The sequence below is a fragment of the Dendrobium catenatum genome, unplaced genomic scaffold (assembly GCF_001605985.2).
Source record: "Dendrobium catenatum unplaced genomic scaffold, ASM160598v2 fragScaff_scaffold_685, whole genome shotgun sequence".
NCBI lineage: Eukaryota > Viridiplantae > Streptophyta > Magnoliopsida > Asparagales > Orchidaceae > Dendrobium > Dendrobium catenatum.
In genome coordinates this window covers 104,281-130,456 of record NW_021319147.1, presented here as the reverse complement: position 1 = coordinate 130,456, position 26,176 = coordinate 104,281, and the positions used below count along the sequence as shown (strand labels likewise).

General features: G+C 37.3%; 1 protein-coding gene across 1 annotated transcript in view; it reads right to left on the bottom strand.

The window, feature by feature from the left end:
- The window catches only part of LOC110109072 (putative lipase YDR444W), a 90,699-nt gene extending 65,330 nt beyond the window's left edge, over positions 1–25,369 (bottom strand). The window contains exons 1-2 of the mRNA XM_020839972.2: positions 24,789–25,369; positions 18,813–18,880 (exon numbers count right to left, since the gene is read on the bottom strand). Of these exons, the coding sequence (XP_020695631.1) occupies positions 18,813–18,880; positions 24,789–25,090 (370 nt within the window). The 5' untranslated portion in view covers positions 25,091–25,369. The remainder of the gene's footprint in view (positions 1–18,812; positions 18,881–24,788) is intronic.
- Positions 25,370–26,176: the final 807 nt, after the last annotated feature.

Here is a 26,176-nt window from a genome sequence, read left to right as displayed (position 1 = left end):
AACGAAAGGACCTAGAATTGGGTCCCAAGTTCAAGAACCATGTGCAATGATATTGTTGAAGTTTTGGAGGACTTCAAGCTATCATACAAAGAGGATTATTTGTTGGTTGCTTGCTCCAATAGATGAGATAGGATCATAGGAGAGCATAAAATTAAGTCCCAAGCTTAGGGATTCATGGCATAACACGTGTAAGATTTTTAGGAAAATCCAAAATATCATGCAAGAGGGATTGGTGATGGTTGTGTGTTTATTTTGGAATCAACAAACAATACAACATTTATAATTTGAAAACCTCTTTATGAGTTTTGAGGTGACGAATGAAGAGATGGTTTGTTTGTTTTGGGTTCCAACAACAGACATGAGGGAACTTAGAATTTGGTTCTAAGTTGAAGGTTATCATGCAATGATAGCTTCTTAGAACTTTGGAGGGTATTTCTGTGATGCCCCAGGATCTAATTTGAAAGAATTATTAATTTATCATTTAAATAATCAACAACCAGAGCTATCTAATGTCATTTATCGGTAATAAACAGTACAACATATTCTACAATTTAAAACATCTTTGACAGCATGCAGTGCCCAGAGAGCCGGAAGGTACTAGCTATATTCCTATTTGAATGAGAGGCTGAGAGATAGTGGATTGGACAGAAGAGAGAAATTTCAGAGGAGGACTAATGCTGAGATCACTTGGGAGGATTTCATTATAGTATTCAGGATGTGGTTTGTACCTCCATCAGATCGGAGACAAATGCAGGAAGCTTTCATTAAGTTGGAGCAAGGACGCATGACAATAATGCAGTATGAGGCCAAGTTTATTGTTCTTGCTAGGTATGCTACTTATTTGATCCCCATTGCTGAAGAAAAGTGCACATCTATCATGTCCTGAGTACAAAAGAATACACAACAACAACAACATCAAGCCTTTATCCTACTACGTGGGGTCGGCTACATGAATCCTTTTTCTCCATTGAGTCCTATTAAAAGTCAAATTCTCGTTTAAATCTAATAAAGAAAGGTCATTCATAATATTTTCTAACCAAGTCTTTTTAGTTCTACCCCTACATTTCTTAACACAAGTCAAATCTAATACCTCTACTCTCCTAACCGGATCATCGGAAGTCCGCCTTTTTATGTGACCAAACAATCTAAGGTGACTCTCTAATCTTATATTCTACTAGAGCTACTCCAACCTTTTCACGTATATGTTCATTTCGTATCCCCTCTAAGGGTAAAGCCACTCATCCACCTGAGCATCCTCATCTCTGCCACACTTAACTTAGTATTATGCTTTTCTTTTAATGGCCAACATTCGGCACCATAAAGCATTGCAGACCTCACTACCATCTTATAGAATTTTCCCTTAAGTTTGAGGGGTACATTTCTATCACATAACAAGCCCGATGCATTCCTCCACTTCAACCATCCAACTTGAATTCTGCTAATAATATCATCATCTATTTCATCATCACTCTGAACAATAGATCCAAGATATCTAAAACGTGTACTCTTATTAATGACTTGATCGCCCAAAGTCACAATCCCCTCACTAGGTCTATTACTACTAAAATTACACTCCATATATTTCGTGTTAGATCTACTCAAGCGAAAATCTTTAGACTCTAAGGTTGACCTCCATAATTCAAGTTTACCTTCAACTCCCTCTCTAGTCTTATCAACAAGAAGAATATCATCAGCAAAAAGCATACACCAAGGTACATCCTCTTGCAAATGTCTAGTGAGAACATCCATGACTAAAGCAAAAAGATATGGGCTTAAAGCTGATCCTTGATGTAACCCAACCGAAATAAGAAAATACTTGGTCACTTTGATACTCCAAGCACATCTTTTGCAATATTCTTAATATCACTAGTCACTTTTTCCCACATAACATTAGCATCCTCATGCACAAACAAAATCTTAAGATCTAAAATTTTACTCTCAAAAATATTTTTGTTAATATTATTTAAATGCCCCCATCTAATCCTAACAAGGTTTAAAATTGCATAATTAAGCCTCGAGACGGTTTTCGTCCGTGAGGCAAGGCGTAAGCCTCGAGGCGGTCTGAGGCATAAGCCTCACGGACACAGAATTGCGTAAATGAAAAATTAAGGATTTTAGCAGGAAAATAATAGCAATATTATATCTTACAATAAAAACATCTAAATGATATATAAAAATAGTCGAAAGTAAGAAAATAGATGTAATAAAATCATGTCCCAAAATACAAAATCACAAAATATTTGTTTAACAAAACTCCCAAAGTATAAAAAACATATAAAATGCAATCATATCACATCACTAAATGGGTTTTTAAGGGAATCTTCTTCTCCAATTGTATTTATGAATGTCATATCATCATCATTTTCAATATGACTCACTTTTCTCTTCCCTGTTTAATAAGAGAAAAGATCATTATCATGTTAATTGCTCACTTGATATAAATATAATGTAATAGCATATAATAAGTTGTGGAATACCTTTACTTGATTGTTGTGCTGCAGAACTAGTGGATGTGTGTGGTGTGGTACTAGTGGATGTGCCAACTTGATCTGCTTTGCCCCTCAAGACATCCACACTTAGATTTCTAGTTGTAAGTCTGATAATGACAAATATGTCTCATCAGTTATGAACCACTCATTATCAGATGACACATCTTCACACACCAACGGGTCCTCATCATCCTTCAACCCCTTATTCCTCAACCTCCTATCTCTTAACCTCTTGTTGTGCATAATATATACGAGGGAGTTCGTTCTAAGTGTTGATAGCCGATTTCTTCTCTTTGTTTGCACTTGACTATATATACTCCAGTTTCGCTCACACCTAGAAGAAGAATAAGTGTGGCCCAACACTCTTACAGCAAAATTCTGTAACTCAGGGGTGGAATCACCAAATTGGATCCACCATTCAGCTGTTTTCAATAAGAAAAAATATAATCAAAACTGAATAAAGTGTCTTGCATTTACCAAAATAACTATACCTGGAGACCGTTTGGCAATGGTTGCTTTTGCTGCATTCAGACCAAAAAAACCCTCTTTATTCCGAAATAGAACAAGTTGTAAATCTGCAAGCTCCCTATCTGCCTGCTCCGATATTAGTCTTTCCATATAATGATACAGACCAATCTTCACCTCCGGGTTTGAAGATTTCTTCTCTGAATATTGAAATTAAGGATTGAGATAATATGCCGCTGCATGTAGATGGCGGTGTAACTGCACCTCCCACCGAGCATTAATGATATCCCAAATCTCCCTATAACTTGCCTCCTCTCCTCCCAAGTTGTGTGCAATCAACTCCTTGGCCTCATCCATAACATTATAAATAAAACTCATAGATGGTTTCTTCTCTTCATCCACTAAGCATAGTATTTGCACTAAGGGTCTCGTGCTCAATATGGCATAGGTCACAGTAGCCCAAAATTTATCATTCAGAATAATCTTTATTATTTCCTTCCCCTCACTTTTCTTCCCCCAAGCAGAGTTAAGTCATTCAGTTGATATAAACATTGCTTTCAAAGGTTGCCTCACATCCATCAGGCTCTGCAGTGTCAAATAGGATGTGGCAAACCTATAGATTTGCAGTGCACAAATTTAAGAACATACCAAGTGGTTGCAGGGCGAATGATTTCCTTTTTTGAAAACTTTCTCATCAAGCTTAAGACCAATGAGTGATTATAGATGAACTTTGTAATCTTCTTCGCCCTAGAAAGAGCACTCTTGTGTTGAGGTAAGTCACCAAGATCCTCTAAAATGAGATCGATACAATGTGCTGCACAGGGGGGTCCAATACAAGTGTGTTCTCTTCTCAATCAACATGTGACCAGCTGCTTTGTATGCACTGGCATTATCAGTCACTACCTGGACAACCAATTGCTCCCCAATCTCCTCAATAACCCCATCACGTAAATTGAAAATGAATGTAGCATTTCTCACCTCATCTGAAGTTTCAACTGATCGTAGAAAAACCGTGCCGTAGGGATTGTTGACAAGGATGTTAATCAAGCTCCAGCTCTTCATGTCAGACCATCCATCTGACATAATGATAACACCAGTCTCAATCCATGTCCTTTTAATCTCATCAATTCTCCGCTCTATGTTCTGCATCTTCTCCTTTAAAATCCATGTTCGCAACTCATACATGGAATGTGCCTTCAACCCTCTCCCATACAACCCTACAGACCGCAACATATTGAAGTAGGCAGGCGACGTAGCAACATTAAATGGTATGGCATTTTCAAAAAAAAAACCAGCCAATATCCATGCAAACCTGGCGTCGACCCTCTCTAGTACCAGCCGCAGGCATCATTTGTGTTTGTCCTCTATCCTCTTGTGGAATAGGCATATACTGATCCATAGGACCCCGTGCACCTCTGTTATGTATAGTGGAGGAAGAGCCCTTTCCACTCTCACTGCCAAAGTAAGCACCGTACTCGACCCTATCATCAAATTGCTCCTTTTGTAAGTATTTTGTCGCCGTACTTTTCTTCATATATGCAATAATTTCATCCTTTACCTTCTCCGGCACATTTGCACATGGCGCTACGTTTTTATGAGAGCATAATAAGTGCTCCTTCATGCGGGTAACTCCTCCCTTAACCACTTTTTCGCAAAAATTGTATTTCAAATAAACATAACTCTTCTCTCCGACGCCTATGTCAACTTGTACATTATATTTTCAAAAAGTGTCCCTCCGCAATGACGTATTCCCCTTCTCCTTACCTCTAACCATGTTCCCTAATGCAAAAATCCAAAATCAAACAAAATAATTCAAAAAATCAAAAACCCTAGATTTCCTTTAACTTGAAAAATCTAACCAAAAACTACATAAAAATACCTAAAATCGATTGTGGACTTCTCCTAGAAAGCGGCTGGATGCTTCAAGTTCGCCGGAGAGAGGTGGCGCCGGCGGGAGAGGCGGCGGGACTGGAGGTCGACCGTGCGGGATCCTTTATTTTTCGCGAACTGGAGCTTGCAGGAGGGAATTTTCAGGAAATACCTTGGCCGGACAGGTGTGGGGGAAAAGAATGGCTCATTTTAAGTAGGTGGGGCCATTTGGATGAGGCGTACGCCTCACCCAAAATTGCGCAATTGAGGCGCGCCTCACACAAGGTGAGGCGTACGCCTCATCCAAGCTCCAAATTATGTGCGCCTCGAGGCGCCTTTGGGAAGAATTGCGCAGATGCGCGCCTCTTGTAGCATTTAAACAGAGAATCTTAGAAAAACGTTTTACTTTATTTTTTATTTTATGCCTCTTTATCTTAAAGTCCAAAACTAATAATCGATGTTGGGTACATAAATTTTCACTCGGAATAACTTTACAATCTTTGCAATCTAAACGATTTAATTTTATAAAAAGAAAATAGTCAATCTGAGTTGTACTATATCCATTTTTATAAGTGATGAGATGCTAATTTCATTTTTTAAATAAGGTATTAGCAATTGAAAAATCATAAGCTAAACAAAAATCTAATATGGTCTTGCCACCTTCATTCGTCGTTCCAAATCCATGGTTATCATGAATGCTTTAAAATCATCTACCTCTCTACCAACATGTCCATTAAAATCTCCTCCAATAAAAACTCTTTCTTCAAGAAGTATCTTTTGTATTAATTCTTCTAAGTCATTCCAAAATTTTAATTTAGAACTCATATTCAAACATACTTAAGAAGCATAAGCACTTATAATATTAACAATCTTATCATCAACAGCAATCTTTAAAGCTATAATTCTTTCTTCAATCCTATTAATTTTTATAACATTATCCTTTAAACTCTTATCTATAATAACACCTATACCATTTCTAGTACGACTCCTACCCGAATACCAAAATTTAAATCCTAAACTATCAATTTCCTTAGCATTCTCTCCAACCCACTTAGTTTCCTGAATGCACAAAATATTTAATTTCCTATGAATTATAATATCTATTAATTTCATTAATTTTTCTATAAGGGAACCTATATTCCAAGTTCCTATCCTAATATTAGTTTCATGGAGTAGCTTCTTTGCCCACATTCGTCCTTGATGTGGGAACCCTTGCCTATTTAACACTGCACCCGGGCTTCGGTGTAGCGGCCCTTGCACACTTGTCACTATATTCAGGCCATACAGCGCGTCGCTTCCAGAGGACGTCCTAGCATTAACACAATTTCTTAAAGGATTCATGTCATTATTGTTCAAAAAGTTTTACGCTGGCTGTCGACTACCTAACGCAACCCTCCACTTTTCTCATCCAGGACTAAAATAAAAAAAATATAACCTGAAGAACTCTGACCAGCCTCACACTCCTGCTCCCCTGTCCTGACCTGAAAATATTTAACTACATATAATGAGCTTAAAAAGCCCAGCAGGTCACCAAACCTACAATTGAACTCAAAGCACGGTAAATGAGCAATATGAATGTCAACAGTCAAATCATAGCAGTTACATTCATATGATTATTGAATCAATGCAGAAATAGTAAAACCCACAAGCAGGAGCAGTATAATTTGTAAATAGTATAAAAGCCCATAAAGTAGTAAACCAGTACGAGTGTCAGATCTCTAAAGAAATCGTCGTATCCATAATATCAGTCAGTATAAAATCGTATAAAACATCAAATCAAAACATTGTTAATGATTGTTGAAATCAAATCAATGTAGTAAAATCATATCGGAATGTATACATGCTATCCAGTTATTCTATATCACATGCATAATATCAATACAGTGAATCAGTAGTATCGAATAGTACCAGTGTCTATATCAGTAATAATAACAATACGGTGGCAGGAGCAATAATGCAATAACAGCAAATCCGTGCAGTAACAATAAATTTATACAATAATAAGAATAATGCCTCAAAAACATGCATTTCAATAGTCACTTTAAACAAGTAAAAGCCCTGGCTATCATGGTGTTTTTCAATATTGTATCAGTATCAGCAAACCATTGGCTCAATAAACAGAGTCGTCACTCTTTGCCCATTGGCACAATAATCATCTCCTTATAACACACAGTCAGTATCATGTGAATCAAAAGAGGGTAACACCAAACCACAGTATTTAAAGGAAAGTCAATCAGCCCACCATCCTGTACAGGTTTATTAATCTCCAACCAACAGGTCAACCAGTCTTTACTTATCTTTTACACACAGTAGTATCATAATACTATAATAGCAATTTTAATCATGTATCCACATTTATTTTCAATGCATTATAACTGAACTTAATAAGATACCAAAATGACATAATGGTACACAACAAAGAATCCTATTCGGCAAAAATATACATTTCAAATAATTATCAAATTATCAGGGATTATATAAAATGATATTTTAAGACTTTTATTCTACTACATTACTATTTTTAGTCGTCAAAATAAATTTTGGGGTAGACAAAAATTACTGTATTTTTAAAATTGCCGAGTGAAAAATCTCAAATAAATACTCAAAATGCTCATAATCATGATCTCTGTAACATACAAAAAGTTACGCTGTGAAAGTTTTGTCAATACAAAATTATTCATGTTTTTCGATAACTGAAGTACAAATTTAAGCGGAAAGATACCAAAAACACAAAATCTTTAAAATCAGAAATAGGATATGGATTCCTAACAGTGAGACGAGCAAATCTTTCAACTAGCCCAACAAACAAAAATCGCACCGTGTCCTCCAAATCTCAATTCTCTTTTTCTCTCTTCTCAAAGCTCTCAAAAGCCGTAAAATATTTCTCTGTTTTCCAGAGATGGGAAAAGGATTTAAATAAAAATCTTATAATGCTTTGAGATATTTTCAATAACTAATAATATAATATTATAAAATTAATTTAAATAATTTGTTTTAGTATAAAATTTAAATAATTCATTTAAAGACTCAGAAAATTACAGAAAAATATTCGTAAAATAAATCATAATACTTAAAAAATATAGGTGAAATCGGTTTACAAAACAGACACTTGACGGTCCCGAAACCCTCACTTGTACTAACATGTACAAATTCCTTAAGGATCTTCACCGGTGTCCAAAAATTACGAAAAAAATTATGTAAGTAAAATACGTCAATCAAAATACAATGACGAAAGCGGTTTATGATTTGGAGTTATAATGACTCCAAAAAAATGGTAAAGTCAAAATATAGGATATTACAATTTCAAATTATCATGCATGAAAGGGGATGAGAATAATTGTTCATCAAATTTGTATTTCAACAAACAAGGGATGGGTGGCTTAGAATTTCGTTCTAAGTTCCAAAGACTCGTGTAATGGTTTTGTTGAAGTTTTGGAGGATTTCAAGCTATCATACCTGAAGAAAGAAAGGATTTTCGTTTGTTGATTTTGTGTATCAACAAACAAAAAGGTGGATTGATTGATCATGTAATGAAGCATTTGGGGCATTGAGATGCTCCAAATTATTCATGCATGAGAAAAATGAATAAATGTTTGTTGATTTTGCGTCTCAACAAACAAGAGATGCAAAGCATAGAATTTGTTTCTAAGATCCAACAACTCATGTAATGAAGTTTGTCTGGAGCCTTTAGAGGCTCCGAATCATCATAAATGAGAAGGGTAAGGAATGGTTGCTTGTTGGTTTTATGTTAACAAACAAGATGAAGTAAACCTAGGATTTGGCCCTAGAATATGCTTATGCTCTTTTGGGCTCTTTAAAGGTTATTTGAAAACCTCTATGTGAGCTTTACAAGAAACAAGAAAATTATTTGTTAGTTCATATGCTCCAACAAATGAAATAAGAGAGCTTAGAATTTGGTTCTAAGCTCCAATGATTCATGCAATGACAATTATGCTACCTTGAGGAGACTCCAAATATCATACAAGAGAGGAGTGAATGGTTATTTGTTAATTCTAAGCTTCAACAAACAAGGTCGAATAAATCTAGGATTTTGATTCTAAGATTATATGATTCATGTAGTGAAATGTTTGAGAGCATTGGGGAAGCTCGTAAATATCACACATGAGGGAAAAGAGCATTTAGAAGAAAGCTCCTTATGTATGCTAGAACTCATGCAACATAAAACTTGGAGCTTTAAGGAAGCTTCAAGTATGATGCATGAAGAAGGATGTGCACGAGAAAGAAAGCTTCCTACTATTCTACAAATGTTTTGGATTTGTTTGAAGAAGTGAAGATTGATTTTCTAAAGCTTTGGAGAGATTTATAAACCAATTTTGTCCGGATTAAGAAATTTAGAGACTTATGGAAATACAACCCTACAATTTCTAAGATGTTTGAAATTGTTTAATGTGATCTAAAGGATTTAGAAGTGCATGTGCAAGTGATTTGTATCTTAGGAGATTTCACTTCAACCTTCTAATTTTAAAGTTACATAAATAGGATTAAATAACTCTAAACATGAGGGCTCATGGGCCTTTAAAGGCCATGCTACATATCAAGTTCATTTTAGAATTAAATATGTATATTTACTTATCTTCCAAACTTTCACAAGTTAAGGATTATAATCCAAATCATGCAAACTAATTTAGTTAAGTTTGCAATCATTTGGATTAGAGTTATTCATCATTCATCTTTCACTCTAAATTTGAGAAAGCATCAAAAGTGTATTCAAATAATTTCATTTATCATGGAATTCGATACATGAATTTGAGGGTTCATGAAAAACCCCACTATTTGTTTGCAAGCTCTCAAAATTAATTTATTTCATTTTCTTGACATTCAACAAATTCAGACGAAATTACAAATGCTAGCAATGAAATGCTTCCAAATCTCTAAGTTAATTTTTTCATAACTTACAATTTGCTAAAAGTGAAGTGCATGCTACAAGATGTTAAAGATCATACACATTGTCATTTAAGTTATGGTTGAATGACAGCGCTTAGCCTAAGGCTTGGTCATAAGCAAAAGTGTTTGGCACAAAATGAATGTATTACAAGCAAGATAGAGTGCATTGAACACAAGCCAATCACTCAGCGCCTCGCCTCCATGGCTCTCACATGAGAGCAAATCATGAAAACTCACCTGATTTCCATGGATTTGGAAAGTAAAAGCGAGGTTTTCTAAAGAACATATGCCTTTGGAGCATCATACACACAACCATTGGCTTAGGGACCTAGGTCTTGCCAAGTTTTAAGAGTTTTACCTCGCCGAATTTTCATGGCGCTGACCACACTCCACTCACCTTGCAAAGGCAAGAATACGGCGGAGGATGGAGGAAGAAACTGATGTCCAAGAAGCTCTAAGTGTTGTCCATGTTGTCAAGAGGTCACCTTGTTCCACTCGACTCTTCCAAAGACACAAACGGATGACAAAATGGATCACAACTTAGAGTTTTGGACGCCTAGACGAGGTCAACGGCTTGAAGAGGTTCAGCAAGCTGAAGGAATCGAACGTCTAGATGTAAGACTCGCGACCTAAACGTTGGCGGCTCGGATGGTTTGGACAGAGACGCGCACAGATCCAAGCGGCCCTGCTCCCTCTCTTCATCGAACACACAAAAAGAAGGCATGCAGAAGACTGGAGACCTGGACGGGGTCGGACGCACGAAGCTTGCGAAAGACTTCCGCCTCCACCTTGTTCTGCTTCTCTCGATCTGGACGCATGAAAAACACACAAAACCCAACAAATCCTACTCTTCGTCTCCGGCCTCTTGCTCTATTCGGGACGCACGTAAGCCAGAGAGGCCAAATATGGCCTCTTCTCTTATCTCGCGCTCCCTCTTATATGCGAAACAAGGGGATTTTCGCTCTCGAGTGGATCTTCTGGGAGATATCAAGCTGTAGCAGGTCGAATCATAGGGAAGTGACGGGTGAACAACAGCTTTTTGAATCTCAACCGTTTGATTTAGTTTCTTGATGAGGGAAAATGATTACAAAAAACCAAGAAGCCAATTTAACCTATTTGGGGTTAAATTGAATTCAAATTAGGTTGGGCTAGAATTGAGCCCGAATCGAGAACCCTAATTTGATCAATTTGAGTTGATTCAGGTTCGATTGGATCCGATCAAATCAATTTAATGAAATTAAACTTGAATCAGCATCGAATTTGGTTCGACGAGGCTCAATTTGGATCGATTTTGGGTTGGCTAGATCAATTAGCCTTTAATTTGATGAAATTAAATTTAATTTCATCTAATCATGGCCCAATTTAGATAAATTGACGCTCGACGATAGTCGATTGAGTCGATTGAGTGCAGTCGGGCACAAATCAGCTTGATTTGGACTCGACGTGAAAATATAAATCAACAGTTTTGTCAAAAGGACATGTATTACTTTAACTTCAATTGACGTTGACCAACTTAATTAGTTAGCTACTATTGGTCAATCCCACCATGGGAGTAGCTATTTAATAGTGGCTACTAATACGAATGAGTCTTCTACAACACCAGTGATCAATAGCACATCCTATGTTGTACAAATTAAATGCTCCTGCTAAATTTAAGGGGTATACAGCACCATATCCCACTATGTGGGGTTAGCTATATGAATTATTTTTCTCTATAGTATCATGTTAAGAGTCAAATTATCATTTAAACTTAATAAAAAAATGTCATTTCTAATATTTTTTAACAAATTATATTTAAGTCTAACTCTTCTTTCTTAACATAGGTCAAATTCAATACATTTACTCTCCTAATCAGGGTCATCTAAAGGCCGACATTTTAAGTGTCCAAATCATCTAAGGAAACTCTCTTTAATCTCATCTACCAGTAGAGCTACTCCAACCCTTTCACGTACATAGTCGTTTTTTAATTTATATCTAAGAGTGAAGCCACTCATTCACCTGAGCATTATCATCTATGTAACACAAATTTTATGCTTCTCTTTTAATGACCAACATTCTGCATTATAAAGCATTGGAGGTCTCACCACCATCTTATAGGATTTTCTTTTAAGTTTGAGAGGTACTTTTCTATCTCGCAACAAGCCCAATGCATTCCTCCACTTCAACCATCCAACTTGAATTCTACTAATAATATACTCATCTATTTCAAAATCAATTTGAACAATAGATCCTAAATATATAAAACAAATACTCTTATTAATGACTTGATCGCTCAAAGTCTAAATCCTCTCACTATATCTATTATTACTAAAATTACACTCGACGCATTTGATTTTAGATCTACTCAAATGAAAATCTTTAGACTCTAAAGTTGGCCTTCAAAATTCAAGTTTTCTTTCAACTCTCTCTCTCATCTTATCAAGAAGTAGAATATCATCAATAAAAATCATACACAAGAGAACATCCTCTTATAAATATATAGTAAGAACATCTATGACTGGAGCAAAAAAATATGGACTTAAAGTTAATCCTTCATGTAATCCAGCTGAAATAAGAAAATAATTGGTCAAACCACCTTATGTTTGAACACAAGTGGAAGCTCCTACATACATATCTTTAATGACTTGAATATAAGCATTAATTACTACTTTTTTCTCTAGAACTCTCCAGAGCACTTCTCTTGTAACTTTATCATATGCTTTTTCTAAATAAATAAATATCTATGTATATTGTTAGACCGGCCCAAGAGGGGCCGTTTCGGCCGATCAAGAAGGGGTCGGTCCAATGTTATACCAGGCGGAAGCCTAGGCGGAACCATGCAAATCCCGCCCCCTTTGGGGTGGGGTCCACGTTTTAAAGAAGAGAGAGAGAGGGGTGGATGAGCGGGAGATTTAAATTTAAAGGGTTGTTTGGACCTTTTACATTGTATTATTTGCTTTTGATAATTATTCTCATGCTAGGGTTAGGGGGATGGGTGTGTTTTGGCTGAATTTAGAAGTTCTCTAAGTTTGCATGGGCTCTAGCCACCGGCTAGAGATGAGAATCGGATCTTCCTCTCAAATCGAAAATCTATTGTATCTTGCTTGTTTTTCGTTCACCTTTCATCTATTATTAAGTTCTCATATTGATTTGCCAAAGAATTTCTTCAAATTTCTTTAAATTTCTACTTGTTCTTGCTGAAATTCCAAATTTCAACCACAAATTTGATAATTTATGTACTCTTTACCTATCATTTATCCTCTTTATTCTCTTTATACTTCTCCGTCAAACCTCCCAATAAATGTATAGCTTCAATAGTAGACCTAACGACATTAATCCAAATTGATTTTTAGAAATCTTAGTATCACGTCGTAACATATGCTCAATGAATCTCACCCAGAGTTTAGGGTATGACACATTAACTTAATTCCTATATAATTCGTACATTCTTGTGCATCATCTTTATTCTTTAAAATAGAAATCAACACACTTCTTTACTCATCTAATATATTTTTAGTCTTCAAAATTATATTGAAATGTTTTGTAAGTCAAAAAATTCCTTCATCTCCTAAGCATTTCCACACCTTTATTAGAATATCATCAGGTCCAACCGCTTTTCCACACTTCATTTTCTTTAAAGTCTCTAACTTTGATTTTATTAATACGACGATAAAACAAAAATCTTTAATTTTATTTAGGATGATAGTCACTAAACTCAATCATGTTCTTACAATCTTCATTCAAAAACTTATCGAAATATCTCCTACACATTTGTTGAATATTTTCTTTTAATAAAAATCATTTTTTATCTTCATCCTTAACGCACTTCACTTAAATTAAATCCTTATTTTTCTTATCTTTGTGTTCAATGAGCTTATACATATATTTTTCACCATCTTTAGTATCTAATATATCATATAAATCATTCAAAACTTAATTCTTTGCATCACATATTGATTTCTTAAATTCCTTACGGGCCCCTTTATATCTTTCTCAATTTTTCAAACTTTTACATCCAAATCAATTTTAATAACAAAGCTTATTTTTTTATTTTTTCTTGCATTATTTGATTCTACCGCCAACTATTATTACTATTAAGGCCTTTTGCTTTTGATACTCCAAACAAATCTTTTGTAACATTCTTAATAGCACAAGTTATTTTTTTCACATAACATTAGCTTTCTCATGCAACCACTATAAGTGATGAGGTGCTCCTCTCTATATTAGGTACATAAACTTTCACTTGGAATAACTTTATAATATTTGTAATACAAACGATCTATTTATTTTATAAGAAAATAATCAATCTAAGTTTTCTTATATCCATTCTTATAAGTGATGAGGTGCTCCTCTCTTTTCTTAAATAATATATTAGCAATAACAAATTATAAACTAGAACAATATCTAATATGATCTTACCAACTTCATTAGTCGCTCCAAATGCATAGCCACTATAAATATTTTTAAAATCTTATATCACTTTACCAACATTTCTATTTCAAACCCTCTAAAAAAAATCTTTCTTTAAGAGGTATATTTCGTATTAATTCTTCTGAGTCATTCCAAATTTTTATTTTTAAGCACATATCTAAACCTACTTGAGTATAAACACTTACATGTTAATAATCTTAGCATTAACAGCAATCTTTAAAGTCTTACTTATATCTTCAATTCTAATAATTTCTATAACATTATCCTTCAAATTATTATTTATAATCACACCTATATCATTTCTAGTACAACTCCTACCCGAATATTATAGTTTAAATCCTAAATTATAAATCTCCTTTAACTTCTCTCCAACCTATTTAATTTTCTGAATTCATATAATATTTATCTTCTTATGAATCATAATATATATTAATTCTATTAATTTGCTAATGGATCAACTGAGCATATACAGTCGAACAACCCAAACCCAGCAAAGGGGGTAGGTCTAGCTGGCAAGAGGAAGAGCCCTGTGCCCCAATAGTGTGGGCGGCAGGCAAGGAAAGAGGGGGGCTAAAAGGGTCTTAATTCTACCATTAATTACTTACCATAGAAAATCAAAATTGTGAGGGAATTAGGAAGGTTTATTTAGGAAAATATGACTGATTTGAATTCAAATTTGGAAGGAAATTAAGAAGGTTTATTTAAAGAAAGATGGCTAATTTGAATTAAGATTTTGGAGGGAATTAGATAAGTTTATTTAAGATTAATTAGGTTGTTTTATTTTCATTATATAATTTTATGTTTAAAAGTAATTTTCTTTGGAGTTATTCCTGGTGGCACCTAGGGATTTTGGAGAGTCAATCAACCTCTCGAATAGTAGTTCAACTTGTATCTTGATTTGTTGTGCCGATATCAATAAAAGTATACCATAATCTCATTCCTTCTCGTTGATTTATGTTGTATTTTCTCTTTGTTATTGTTGTTTTTCTTTTGTTGTGCGGAGATCGAATTCCTATTATGTGTCTATAAGAGAACATATATTCCAAGTTCCTATCATAATCCTAGTTTCATGGACTAGCTTATTTGCCCACATCCATCCATGATGTGAAAATTTTTACTTATTTAGCACTGCACCCAGTGTCGGTGCAACAACCTTGCAAAATTCTCGTTATATTCAGATCATACAATGTGTCGCTTCCAAGGAACGCCCTAACATTAACACAATTTATTAAAGGATTCATATCATGATTATTCAACAAGTTTTATGCTGGTTGTCGACTACCTAATGTAGCCCTCTACTTCTCATCCAGGGCATGGGACCTGGCACCATCAACAAAGTTAACTATGATATACTTTATTTTGATTATACCTTTGGGGGGACAAATATAAATTTTACTTTTGCATCAACAAATGCTCATTTGAAAAGGTTGGAGTTGCTCAAGTAGAAGATAAGATTAGAGAGAGTCGCCTTAGATGATTTGGTCACATAAAACGGCGGCACCGATGACCCGGTTAGGTTTTGAATCAATTCACTTGATAATAGTTCAATCCTATTTTTATTTCTTTCTGTCTATCCTTCATACCCATTGGCCACATGTTACTAGTAGTCCATGACCACCAACCCATCTCGCCATCTCTCTATTTTCCCTTATTACAAGTTTTAACTACATCAAAAATACATCACCTACAGTTTTAGCAACTAGATGCACCAACCTGTTGCACAATTTTCGTCTTGTCTCGACTCAAATTGAATCAAGTCAGGTCCAATTGGGTTCAATCAATCCCAATCGATTTGATCAAGTTTGACCAAACTCAAATTGAGTTCAAGTTGACTCATTTGGTTCAGCCCAATCTTCCAAATCAAATAATCCCATCAGACGGCTGAGATAACCTTAATACACTAACCTGCATTGTAGTCTTTCGATCCTATCCCAAGATTTTTGCGATTGGAGCAGTCCAAGTAGCATGGCTTCTCGCTCTGATTACCTAGAAATGAAAAACCAAGCGGGCTTAAGTTGTTTTGTTCGGCTTCTCGAGCATAAATGAGGGAGAGAACAAGTGGAAGAGGCCTAGTCGTGCATGCTTGGGTAGATCGAACATGAGTGGCTAGAAGCAGGAGGACCTAGCATATGTGTTCGAGTTGGACTGAGTAAGGAAACTATGCCTAGGGGCATCTCGTCCATGTTTGGGACGAAGAAGAGCAAGGGAGGATAGTCATTTCTTAGGTTCTCTTGTGTGCATGTCAAGGCCGAGTCAAACGTCTAGGCGAGCTCATTCATATAGCAAGGGAAGAAATCGGGGAACACTCATGTTTGCACGGTTCGGGGAGAGCTCAAGGGGGGAGACGCTGCTGCTCATCTTGTTTCTTCCAAAACCAATACAAGGAAGTAATTGCAGTCAAGCAGCCACTTGTGATTCTCCATAGAGCATGAGTCAAAGGTTGAAGTGAGTTGTGTGCGTCCAAGCAAGACAAGCAGGCTCGGCAGCTACTACTTCTCCTTCTCACTGCTCTTCCAAACTGAGAGAAGCAGGGAGACCTCATTGCCTAGACAAATCTATTAAAAAAGGGGTCAAGTTTCTTCCACCTCTTTCACTAATTCTGGCGAGGCGTTGGCAGAGGCAACTTCTCGAACAACGGTCATCCTTACATTTAAATCATCTTTGTATCTTCAAGACAAAGGTGATACGATCGGAACCATCGAACGTTAGCTCCAGTGAGGTATACTTCTAAAACTTAGAAAGACCTAGGTCTTTACGCCTTTTGTGGATGTATGTATAGCACTCCCAAACTCCTAGGTCCTTAGAAACCATCATTTTACGCTTTCCAAAACCCAAAATGCCCGTTTCCCTTGTTGCAAATCCGTGGAAATTCGATGATTTCCGATGGATTTTTTTCACCTAAGAGCTTAAAGAGAGAGATGACGAAACGCCAAACCATTGGACTTGTGTCTAATGACCCCAATTGCATGATATGCATTCATGTTGCTCCCAAATCCTTCACCTATAAACAAAACCATAGGCTTTCATAGCCATTGGATCCAAATCCAATGGTTATGCACTTGACCAAATTAGGTTGCATTTTGCTTAGGACTTCGTTTGTGCCATAATAAATCAACAAAAATAATGTGTTATAGGCCTCTTGTAAGGGTTGTCGCTCTCCTAAAAGAAAATTTTTGCAAAGTGTGTAAATATGTTCATTTAATTTTGAGTGTTTGGAAAGCTAATTTGAAGTATTCTATAGACCCTTAAAGATCCATATAGATTATACTCCATCTCACTTTAGAATTATTTAAGCTTAGCTATCAATTCCCAAATCAAATGGATAAATAAAATGATAATTAACCTAAGCATTTGAGAAAACTTCTAAAATTGTAAGTCATTTAATACACACCTGAGTCCTTAAATTTGGTTTAGCACCCTTCTAAAGGCAAAGGCATGATCATTTACTATTTTAATGAATCCAAATTATTCAAAGAATATATATATAGATATAGGAACTCTTGTTTAGGAGCCTTCTATTCTCATGCATGATGCTTTGGAGCCTCTTCCAAGACTTCAAAAAATTTATTGCATGAACTCTACGATTCCTTAGGAGTTACCATCATCCTAAATAAATCCTAGGATTATCCTGAATCAAATTGAGCCAAACCCAACTTGACTAAGCCAATCCTTTAGCCCCCTTACTTGGTGCTTCTTTGAGCTTGCATAGAGGTTTCCAAATAACCTTTAAAGAGTTCAAGAGAGCATTGGAGACTCTTAGAACCAAAACTTAAGTCCCATTGACCAACCTATTGAACCAAAATTAACAGATGATATTCGCAACCATAGAATCCCAACCCTAGCTTATTTCATTTGCTTAAACATTTTAAACAAATGGACCTTTATCCTTAAAACAAAAGTTCAAGGATCCCTTGATGTTTTGTAATCCTAAAGTTATAAATCATCCCTCATTCCTATAGTCCCAAAAAGTCAGAAAATTCTCCAATCCCTAGGATACCATGAATGACAGGCTTACCCCAAAGAGGTGAAATGTCTACTTCACTGGATCTTAGGATACCATGAATGACAGGCTTATCCCAAAGCAAGCAGAGATCATTCCATGGATTCTTTTTAACACTCTAAAAATCAAATAAAAGTTTTCTAAAGTGCTCCAAGAATCATTGTATTTCTTAAAAAATGTCCCAGCACTAGCATTAGTTGATTGAATGATTGAACTACTATTATGCAAAGAAGTACAAATAGAAGTATAAACTTTAAAAAGTTTTCTATGAAACTTTCTAAAGCACCGTTCTAAATTTTTAATTTCCAAATAACTAGGCCTTTTTCACAATTGATGGAGCAAACATTCTAAAACTACTATTAATCAAATATGTAGAAGTAGAAAACATAAAGTGATGCTAAACAAAACTATAAAGCTAGTATGAGGCCATTTATAATGATTATGATGTTCAAATTTCATTTATTTAATAATTTATTCCAATCATGTAATCTGATTTGATGCAAACTCTAAAGGCCTAACTGTAATAGTCAGCTAATAATATAAAAAATCTATTAACATGCCAAAAGAAGCCTACAAATCATCCCTTGGTGAAATTAAACTTTAAGAAATAAATTTCAAAGCCAGTACAAAGTGAAATATAGCATATATTCAATGGAATTGAGAAAGAAACTCACGGTGGACAATAACTTTATCAGGATGTTTCTTGATGAACTGTTCCGCAGCAAACCTCCAGTCTTTTGCACTGCAAACAAGCAAAAGAAAAAAGAGAGACAGAAAATTTTAGGGCATAATGTAATGAGTAGTTTAATGGTTATTGTGAGGCATGATGATTTATAATTTATAGGTTATTAGTGATTTAGTGTTTATTACACTGTTATTAGATCATACATCATTAGATGCTTTGGTATTCTATAAATACTCTCCACTTGAGAAGGATTATACCAAAACAAAGATGAAGAAATTGAGCTCAGGCTCGCTTCCATCCCCCCCCCACCCCATTGCTACCTAGAGTTGTGGTCATCCTACAATTGCCTTCTGATACCTCAAATTGTCTTTTGGGAATTCATGCAATCTCTGAGTTTCGTAGTTGTAATGAATTTTCTATGTGCTACTGTATTGTTATTGTTTTGGCTTGCAATAATGATGCTCTTATTGAGCCTCACCAATGTCCGGTACTCCATCCATCCTACACCAAATTCCTCTTGATGCCTCTTTGATTTCCCCTTGCTTGCTCTCACACCCCTATAGCTAGATATGCATCGTCCAGTCATGAATCACTCAATCTAGAGACTTTGGCTCCAACCAAACCCTCACATCCAAATCTAGCCACCTCCGCCTAAGACTCATTGTCACCCGATCTAACCACCTCCATCTACATCCCGAATCATAGAGTTTATAGTCTTTGTTTTGTATCATCTCAAGGCAGTCAATGGTCATCTTGCCAAACCTATCATTTGCCTCCACTTATGTCTTGTCGTCTGGCCCAATCCATCCACAGCTACCTTGCCCTTAAAGTCCTTGTGAAAAGGTGGATAAAGAATAAATGTAATGAATGGTTTAGTGGGTTATTGGGAGTCCTAATAGTTTATAGGTTTTATGGCTTATTAGGTTTTTATTAGGGCATTTTGTGTATTTGTACTCTATAAATACTTTCCCTTATGGAGGATTAGAGAAGGCAAAGTTAAAATATTGAGCTAAGGCTCACCTCCCTCACCCCTCAATGCTACCTAGAGTTATGGGAATCCTTTAACTGCCCTTCTACTTCCCCAGCCTATTTGTCAGGAACACTAAGCTGTGTGGTTTGTTAACACCTAAGTAATACGATTATTGCTTATTATCTGTTATAACCTTTTCTTGTAATCCAATGGCTAAGCTACACGTGTAAAGCAAACCTATCTCTATCTTTATAAATAGGTAGCTGTACTTGTTCTCTAGTAATGAAAATCACTTTATCTCCTTCGTGTCCTTTTCTGTTCTTGTCGTCTTCTTCACTGTTCATCTTCTTCATCTCCGGCAAGAAGCGGAATATGAGTTTCTACATGGTATCAGTAGAGGCTTGATCCTGCGGCCAACCCTGTCCATGGCTTCATCTATCTCTCGCTCCTCATCTCCTACACCTCCGTCTAACACTGACGCTCCGTCGTCTAATCTTAAACATGGTCTGTACCCCTCTCTTAAATTCATCATAGGCCACCTGAAAACTTTGGTTCCTCACCATCTATCCTCGGATAACTATCCCATATGGCGCCATCAAATCCTTAAGCTGTTTAAGGTGAATGGATTCGCTATCTTTCTTGAAAAACAATCGTTTCAAGATCAAGAAACGAGCGATACTCTCTACACTGAAACCTCCTGGGCGTTCACCAACCAAAATCTTGCGGCTGCTATCTGCTCCACCATATCGGAACCGGTATTACCGTACGTAATACATCTTGAATCCTCCTACGCTATCTGGCAAGCTCTCCAAATCAGATTTCAGTCAGCGAATAGATCCAAGGTAATGCAACTTAAAAACGAGTTGAACAACATTACAATGAAGAATATGTCGATGCAAAACTATCTCACTGAAATCAAAAAGATAGTCGATAACATAGCCTCTGCCGGATCCTCTCTTGACACGGAGGACATTATTCTTCATATCCTGAACGGATTGCCACCGTCGTATCAATCCTTCAAAACGACGGTCCGAACAATGCAATCATCCCTCAGCCTCGACAATTTCTACGCGATGCTCATCAGTGAAGAAATTCACATTCAAGCTGACTCTCTGCGTTCGTCTCTTCATCAAGATCAGCAAACCGCTCTTTACGTGAACCATAACAGAAGCCGCCGTGGTCGTGGTCGACAGCAGAATTACTCGTCATCCGTTCCTAAACCTGCTACCAAATCTGTCATTATATGTCAAATTTGCCAGAAGAAAGGTAACTCTGCAGATGTTTGCTGGCATCGTCACAATGCCAACTACATTACCCCCAAGCCGCAGACTGAAAACAAATCGGCTCTGTTTGCAACCAACGCTGAATCTTCAGAGGATTGGTTTCTTGACTCCGGCGCCTCAACGCACATGACTAACAAACCCGATCATCTCACTCAAAGCTCGGTCTATCATGGTAAAGATCAGGTAATGGTTGGGGATGGTCGCTCCCTCCCGATAGCTCATTCGGTCACGGGAATTCTCCCCACACCAGATCGTAAGTTACTTCTGTCTAATCTTCTTCATTTACCTGTTATTTCACATAATCTTATATCTATCTCAAAATTGGCTTCTGCCAATCAAATTTCAATTTCGTTTACCCCTAATGACTTCTTTCTTAAGGATCTGCAGACTAATCGTATCATACTCAGTGGTCCCTGTAGAAACGGGCTTTATCCGATTACTATCCCGTCCAGAAAACAGACATTTCAAGCTATGCCGGCAGTTCAAATCAAGAACATCAACTGGCACGCCAGATTGGGTCACCCTCATCAGCGGACAATTCAGCAAATTTACAAATTATTTCCTAGCATTTTTACTTCATATAAATCGTCTTCTTGTTTGTCCTGTAATGTGTGTAAGAGTCATAAACTACCGTTTGATAAAGCTGTTCATAATACTAGTAAGCCCCTGCAATTACTACATTCCGATATCTGGGGTCCGTCCCCGGTTATGGCCATGAACGGCTATCGCTATTATCTTCTAATAATTGATGACTACTCACGTTACTGCTGGACATTCCCTATGTTACTCAAATCTGACACTACTAACATCTTCAAAAATTTTATTGTGTTTATTGAAAATCAAACAGCACACAAAATTAAATGTATTCGTTCAGACGGTGGAGGCGAATACATGAATATGCAGTTTAAAAACTATCTCGCAACCAAAGGCATTCAACATCAGGTGTCCTGCCCCTATACCCCCGAGCAAAACGGAGTAGCTGAGCGTAAGCACAGACACATCATAACTATGGCCAGAACAATGCTGCATTCCTCGTCCACACCTCATACATATTGGCCTGAAGCAGTGCAAACAGCGGTTTACCTTATAAACAGGCTTCCATCTCCCACCACGCGTCAACAAACTCCGTTGCAGCTCATGTTCAATTTAACTCCGGATTACACTGTTATGCGTCATTTTGGCTGCGCATGTTTTCCCCATTTACCTCAGCACGCTTCTCACAAGCTTCAACCAAATTCCACAATTTGTGTGTTTCTCGGTTACTCGGAAAATCACAAAGGCTACAAATGCCTGAATCGTATAAACAATCATATATTTATTTCCCGCCATGTCAAATTTAACGAAAACTTCTTTCCTTTTCAGAATCATACTACCTCCACTACTACACCTCAGCCGGCTCTTCCCGTCCAGCTGCTTCTTCCAACATCCAAAGCTACTGATATTCTGATCAGCTCTTCTCTCCCCACGGGTAGCATCAACCCGCCTCAGGAAGTCACACCTTCGCACACTAATCACCAGAACAATTCTATACCCAACTACCAATCCATGGAACCCGAACCTTTACATCATGACGCTCAAATCAAGCATCCCATGATAACCAGGTCTAAAACTGGTTCGCTCAAACCTACGCGCAAAATGAATCTACTTCATAACACCATCTCTGTTGATCATCATACCACTCCTACCAACTACACTGAGGCAAGCAAAGTCTTTGAGTGGCGACAAGCTATGGCAGATGAATTTGCGGCACTTCAAAAACAGGGTACTTGGACATTGGTTCCTCCGTCACCAAACATGTCCATTCTGGGATGTCGCTGGACATTTCGTAAGAAATTCAATGCCGATGGTACAGTGGCGAGATTCAAAGCAAGACTTGTTGCTCAAGGCAACCGACAAGAACATGGTTTGGACTATGAAGAAACCTTTAGCCCTGTTGCAAAACTTCCCACAATTCGCGTTCTTTTCACCATAGCGCTGCATCATGGATGGCCGGTGCAGCAACTCGATGTATCAAACGCATTTCTTCACGGCAGCTTACAAGAAACAGTTTTTATGCAGCAACCTAAAGGTTTTGAGGACAGCTTGAATCCCGACTATGTCTGCCACTTGAACAAAGCGATCTACGGGCTCAAGCAAGCCCCACGGCAGTGGTATACTACATTCACCAATCACCTTACTACTCTCGGGTTTCAGTACAGCAAGGCCGACCCATCTCTCTTGGTTTACCGTCGACATGACATTCAAATATTTCTTCTAGTCTACGTCGACGATATCCTCATTACCGGTAATAACAGCGAGGCTATCTCCCACCTTCTCCGACAACTTCATCTCAAGTTTACGATGAAGCACCTGGGAATTGCAAATCAGTTCCTTGGCATCAACATTAAAACTCTTCCAGATAAGTATTTTTTATCGCAATCTACGTATGCTCTTTCCTTACTCAAACAAACCAATCTTGACAAATGCAATTCTCTATGTAATCCTTCCTTCATGAAACAGCCAAAGCAACTCAGCTCGGTCGACAATCTCCCTGATGCCGTTACCTACAGACGGATTACCGGTGCTCTGCAATATCTCACCATCACAAGACCTGATATAGCACACGCCGTCAATACTCTCTCTCAGCATTTACAAAATCCGGAACAAATTCACCTATATCTGCTCAAGAGGTTACTCCGATATATCAAAGGCACTATTAACTACGGTCTTCCCATCAGCAAATCATCTCTAACGCTTCGCACATACTCTGACGCTGACTGGGCCGGTGATCCCGTAACGAGAAAATCTACATCCGGTTTCTGTACTTTCCTCGGCTCAACCATCATCTCCTGGACTGTCAAGAAACAAACGACAGTCTCTCGGTCGTCCACTGAATCTGAATACAGAGCCTTAGCTGCGGCCACCGCGGATACCATCTGGCTAAAAAGGCTTCTCGCTGATTTTCAGATCAGTCACGACGAACCAGTCTCGGTGTTCTGCGATAACACATCGGCGATTGCTCTGGCAAACAATCCGGTGTTTCACGCTAGAACGAAACACATAGAGATCGACCAGCGATTCATTAGGGATCACATTCAGCAACACACAATAAATCTGCTACCCATCAGCACCGTCGACCAACTCGCAGATATTCTCACCAAACCGCTTCCTACTCTGCGCTTCAAGCAACTCAGACTCAAACTGACGATCGACGAAGAATCGGCAGTTTGCGGGGAGCTGTTAACACCTAAGTAATACGATTATTGTTTATTATCTGTTATAACCTTTTCTTGTAATCCAATGGCTAAGCTACACGTGTAAAGCAAACCTATCTCTATCTTTATAAATAGGTAGCTGTACTTGTTCTCTAGTAATGAAAATCACTTTATCTCCTTCGTGTCCTTTTTTGTTCTTGTCGTCTTCTTCACTGTTCATCTTCTTCATCTCCGGCAAGAAGCGGAATATGAGTTTCTACATGGTTCTCTTCACCAATGCATGCTCATTTTAAAAAAAAATTCTAATATGATGTACAAGCAATAGCTTAAGCAACAAAAAGCTCAGCCTAGGCTTTAAAAATGAGTATTTTGACAAGAACTGTGAGAAATCCATCACTCCCACAAATAAAATAGAAAAAAGGCCTCGCAAACTAATTTCTGGTGGAATAGCAGAAAAGACCAAAGCATGTGAAATAAGAGAAACGAACGAGCAAAAACCAAGCAGAATCGTAAGATACCTCCCAACGAGTCCATTAACCATGACGACGAGGTGCTCCGGGATCCCTCTCCTGGTCGACGAGCCTTCCATACCTTCAGCCCAGAGATCCTCGCTGCGCTGAACAATCACCACATCACCCTTATTTTCCGTCTTCATCATTGGAGACCGAAAGCAGCCCATCCACTTCGCCGCAACGCCGTCAGCCGACGTGGATCGCGCGCGTGGCCGCAGCTCTAGGCAAGGCATTCCACCCGGTTGGCGGATCCAATATTGACCAGTTATACCAAAAGCAAAGGCCGAAGGAGCTCCGGCGGACAGCATTCGTGCCCGATAGGGTGCTCTTAGGACTCACTTGTGTTTAAGGGAAGAAGAAAGAAAGCGGACGCATTTCGATGAATCTTAACGGAACTTTTGGTGTTGGGTTCGGTTTGTGAAGAGATTTGAGAAACAAAAGTGGTGAAGATATAATTTCTCGACTTCGCCGGGTGTGAGGGAAGACGAGGAGCCGCCGCCTTCTGAGGTCCAGCGCTTCTTGCGGACTCTGCCGACAAACTTGCCCGGCTGCGGAATATTGTTGACCTTGATTGGCATAAATTTTGAGCCATACTCCTCTCAAATATCTCTACTGTTTATATTTTTTAAAATATGATTAAAATTCATTTTAAATGATTTTATTCTCATTTATATTCATAAATTATTTATTAAAAATATATCGAGAGTAAATTTTATTTAAAGTTATTAAAATTTGAATATTTATTCAAATAAAAGTTTCAATTCGATAAAAACATTATTCAATTGATTTCAAATCTTAGTTTTAACATACTAGAGTAGGCACAATCAAAATTCAAACTTGAGGAATTTTGTCCATGAGTGCGTTAGGAGATACATCGCAAGATTGCTGACATGCGACCTTAAAATTATTGGTTTACATCGTAGGATTGACGGCATGTCATGAGAAGAGTTCGCAGTTGAGTGGGTGTTTACTTTGGAAGGTATCGTATGGTCATTAGTGTGTGACATTAACATTATTGGGGAGTCATCACAAGTCAAATTTGTGTGAGAAGAAGGCGAGTTCATGTTTGAATGAGAAAGACATCACGGGATTGCTCGTGTGTGATCCCAACGTTGTTGGGAAGGCAACACAAGCTAACAGCATTTGAGGGGACGAGAGATTCATATTTGACAAAGAAAGACATTGTAGAACCACTTGCGTGTGAACTCAAAGTTGTTAGGAAGACATCACGGACCAGTGATTTAATGAACCTCCATTTCATTAAATAAATGATCTATTAATGATCTAATAAGAATATGATATTTTTTTTAATAAGAACTTGATATGATTTCTTGCATAAATGATTTTTTTCCTAGAGCGTTGTGACGCTATGTTGGTGAATGGAGTGGTGCTAA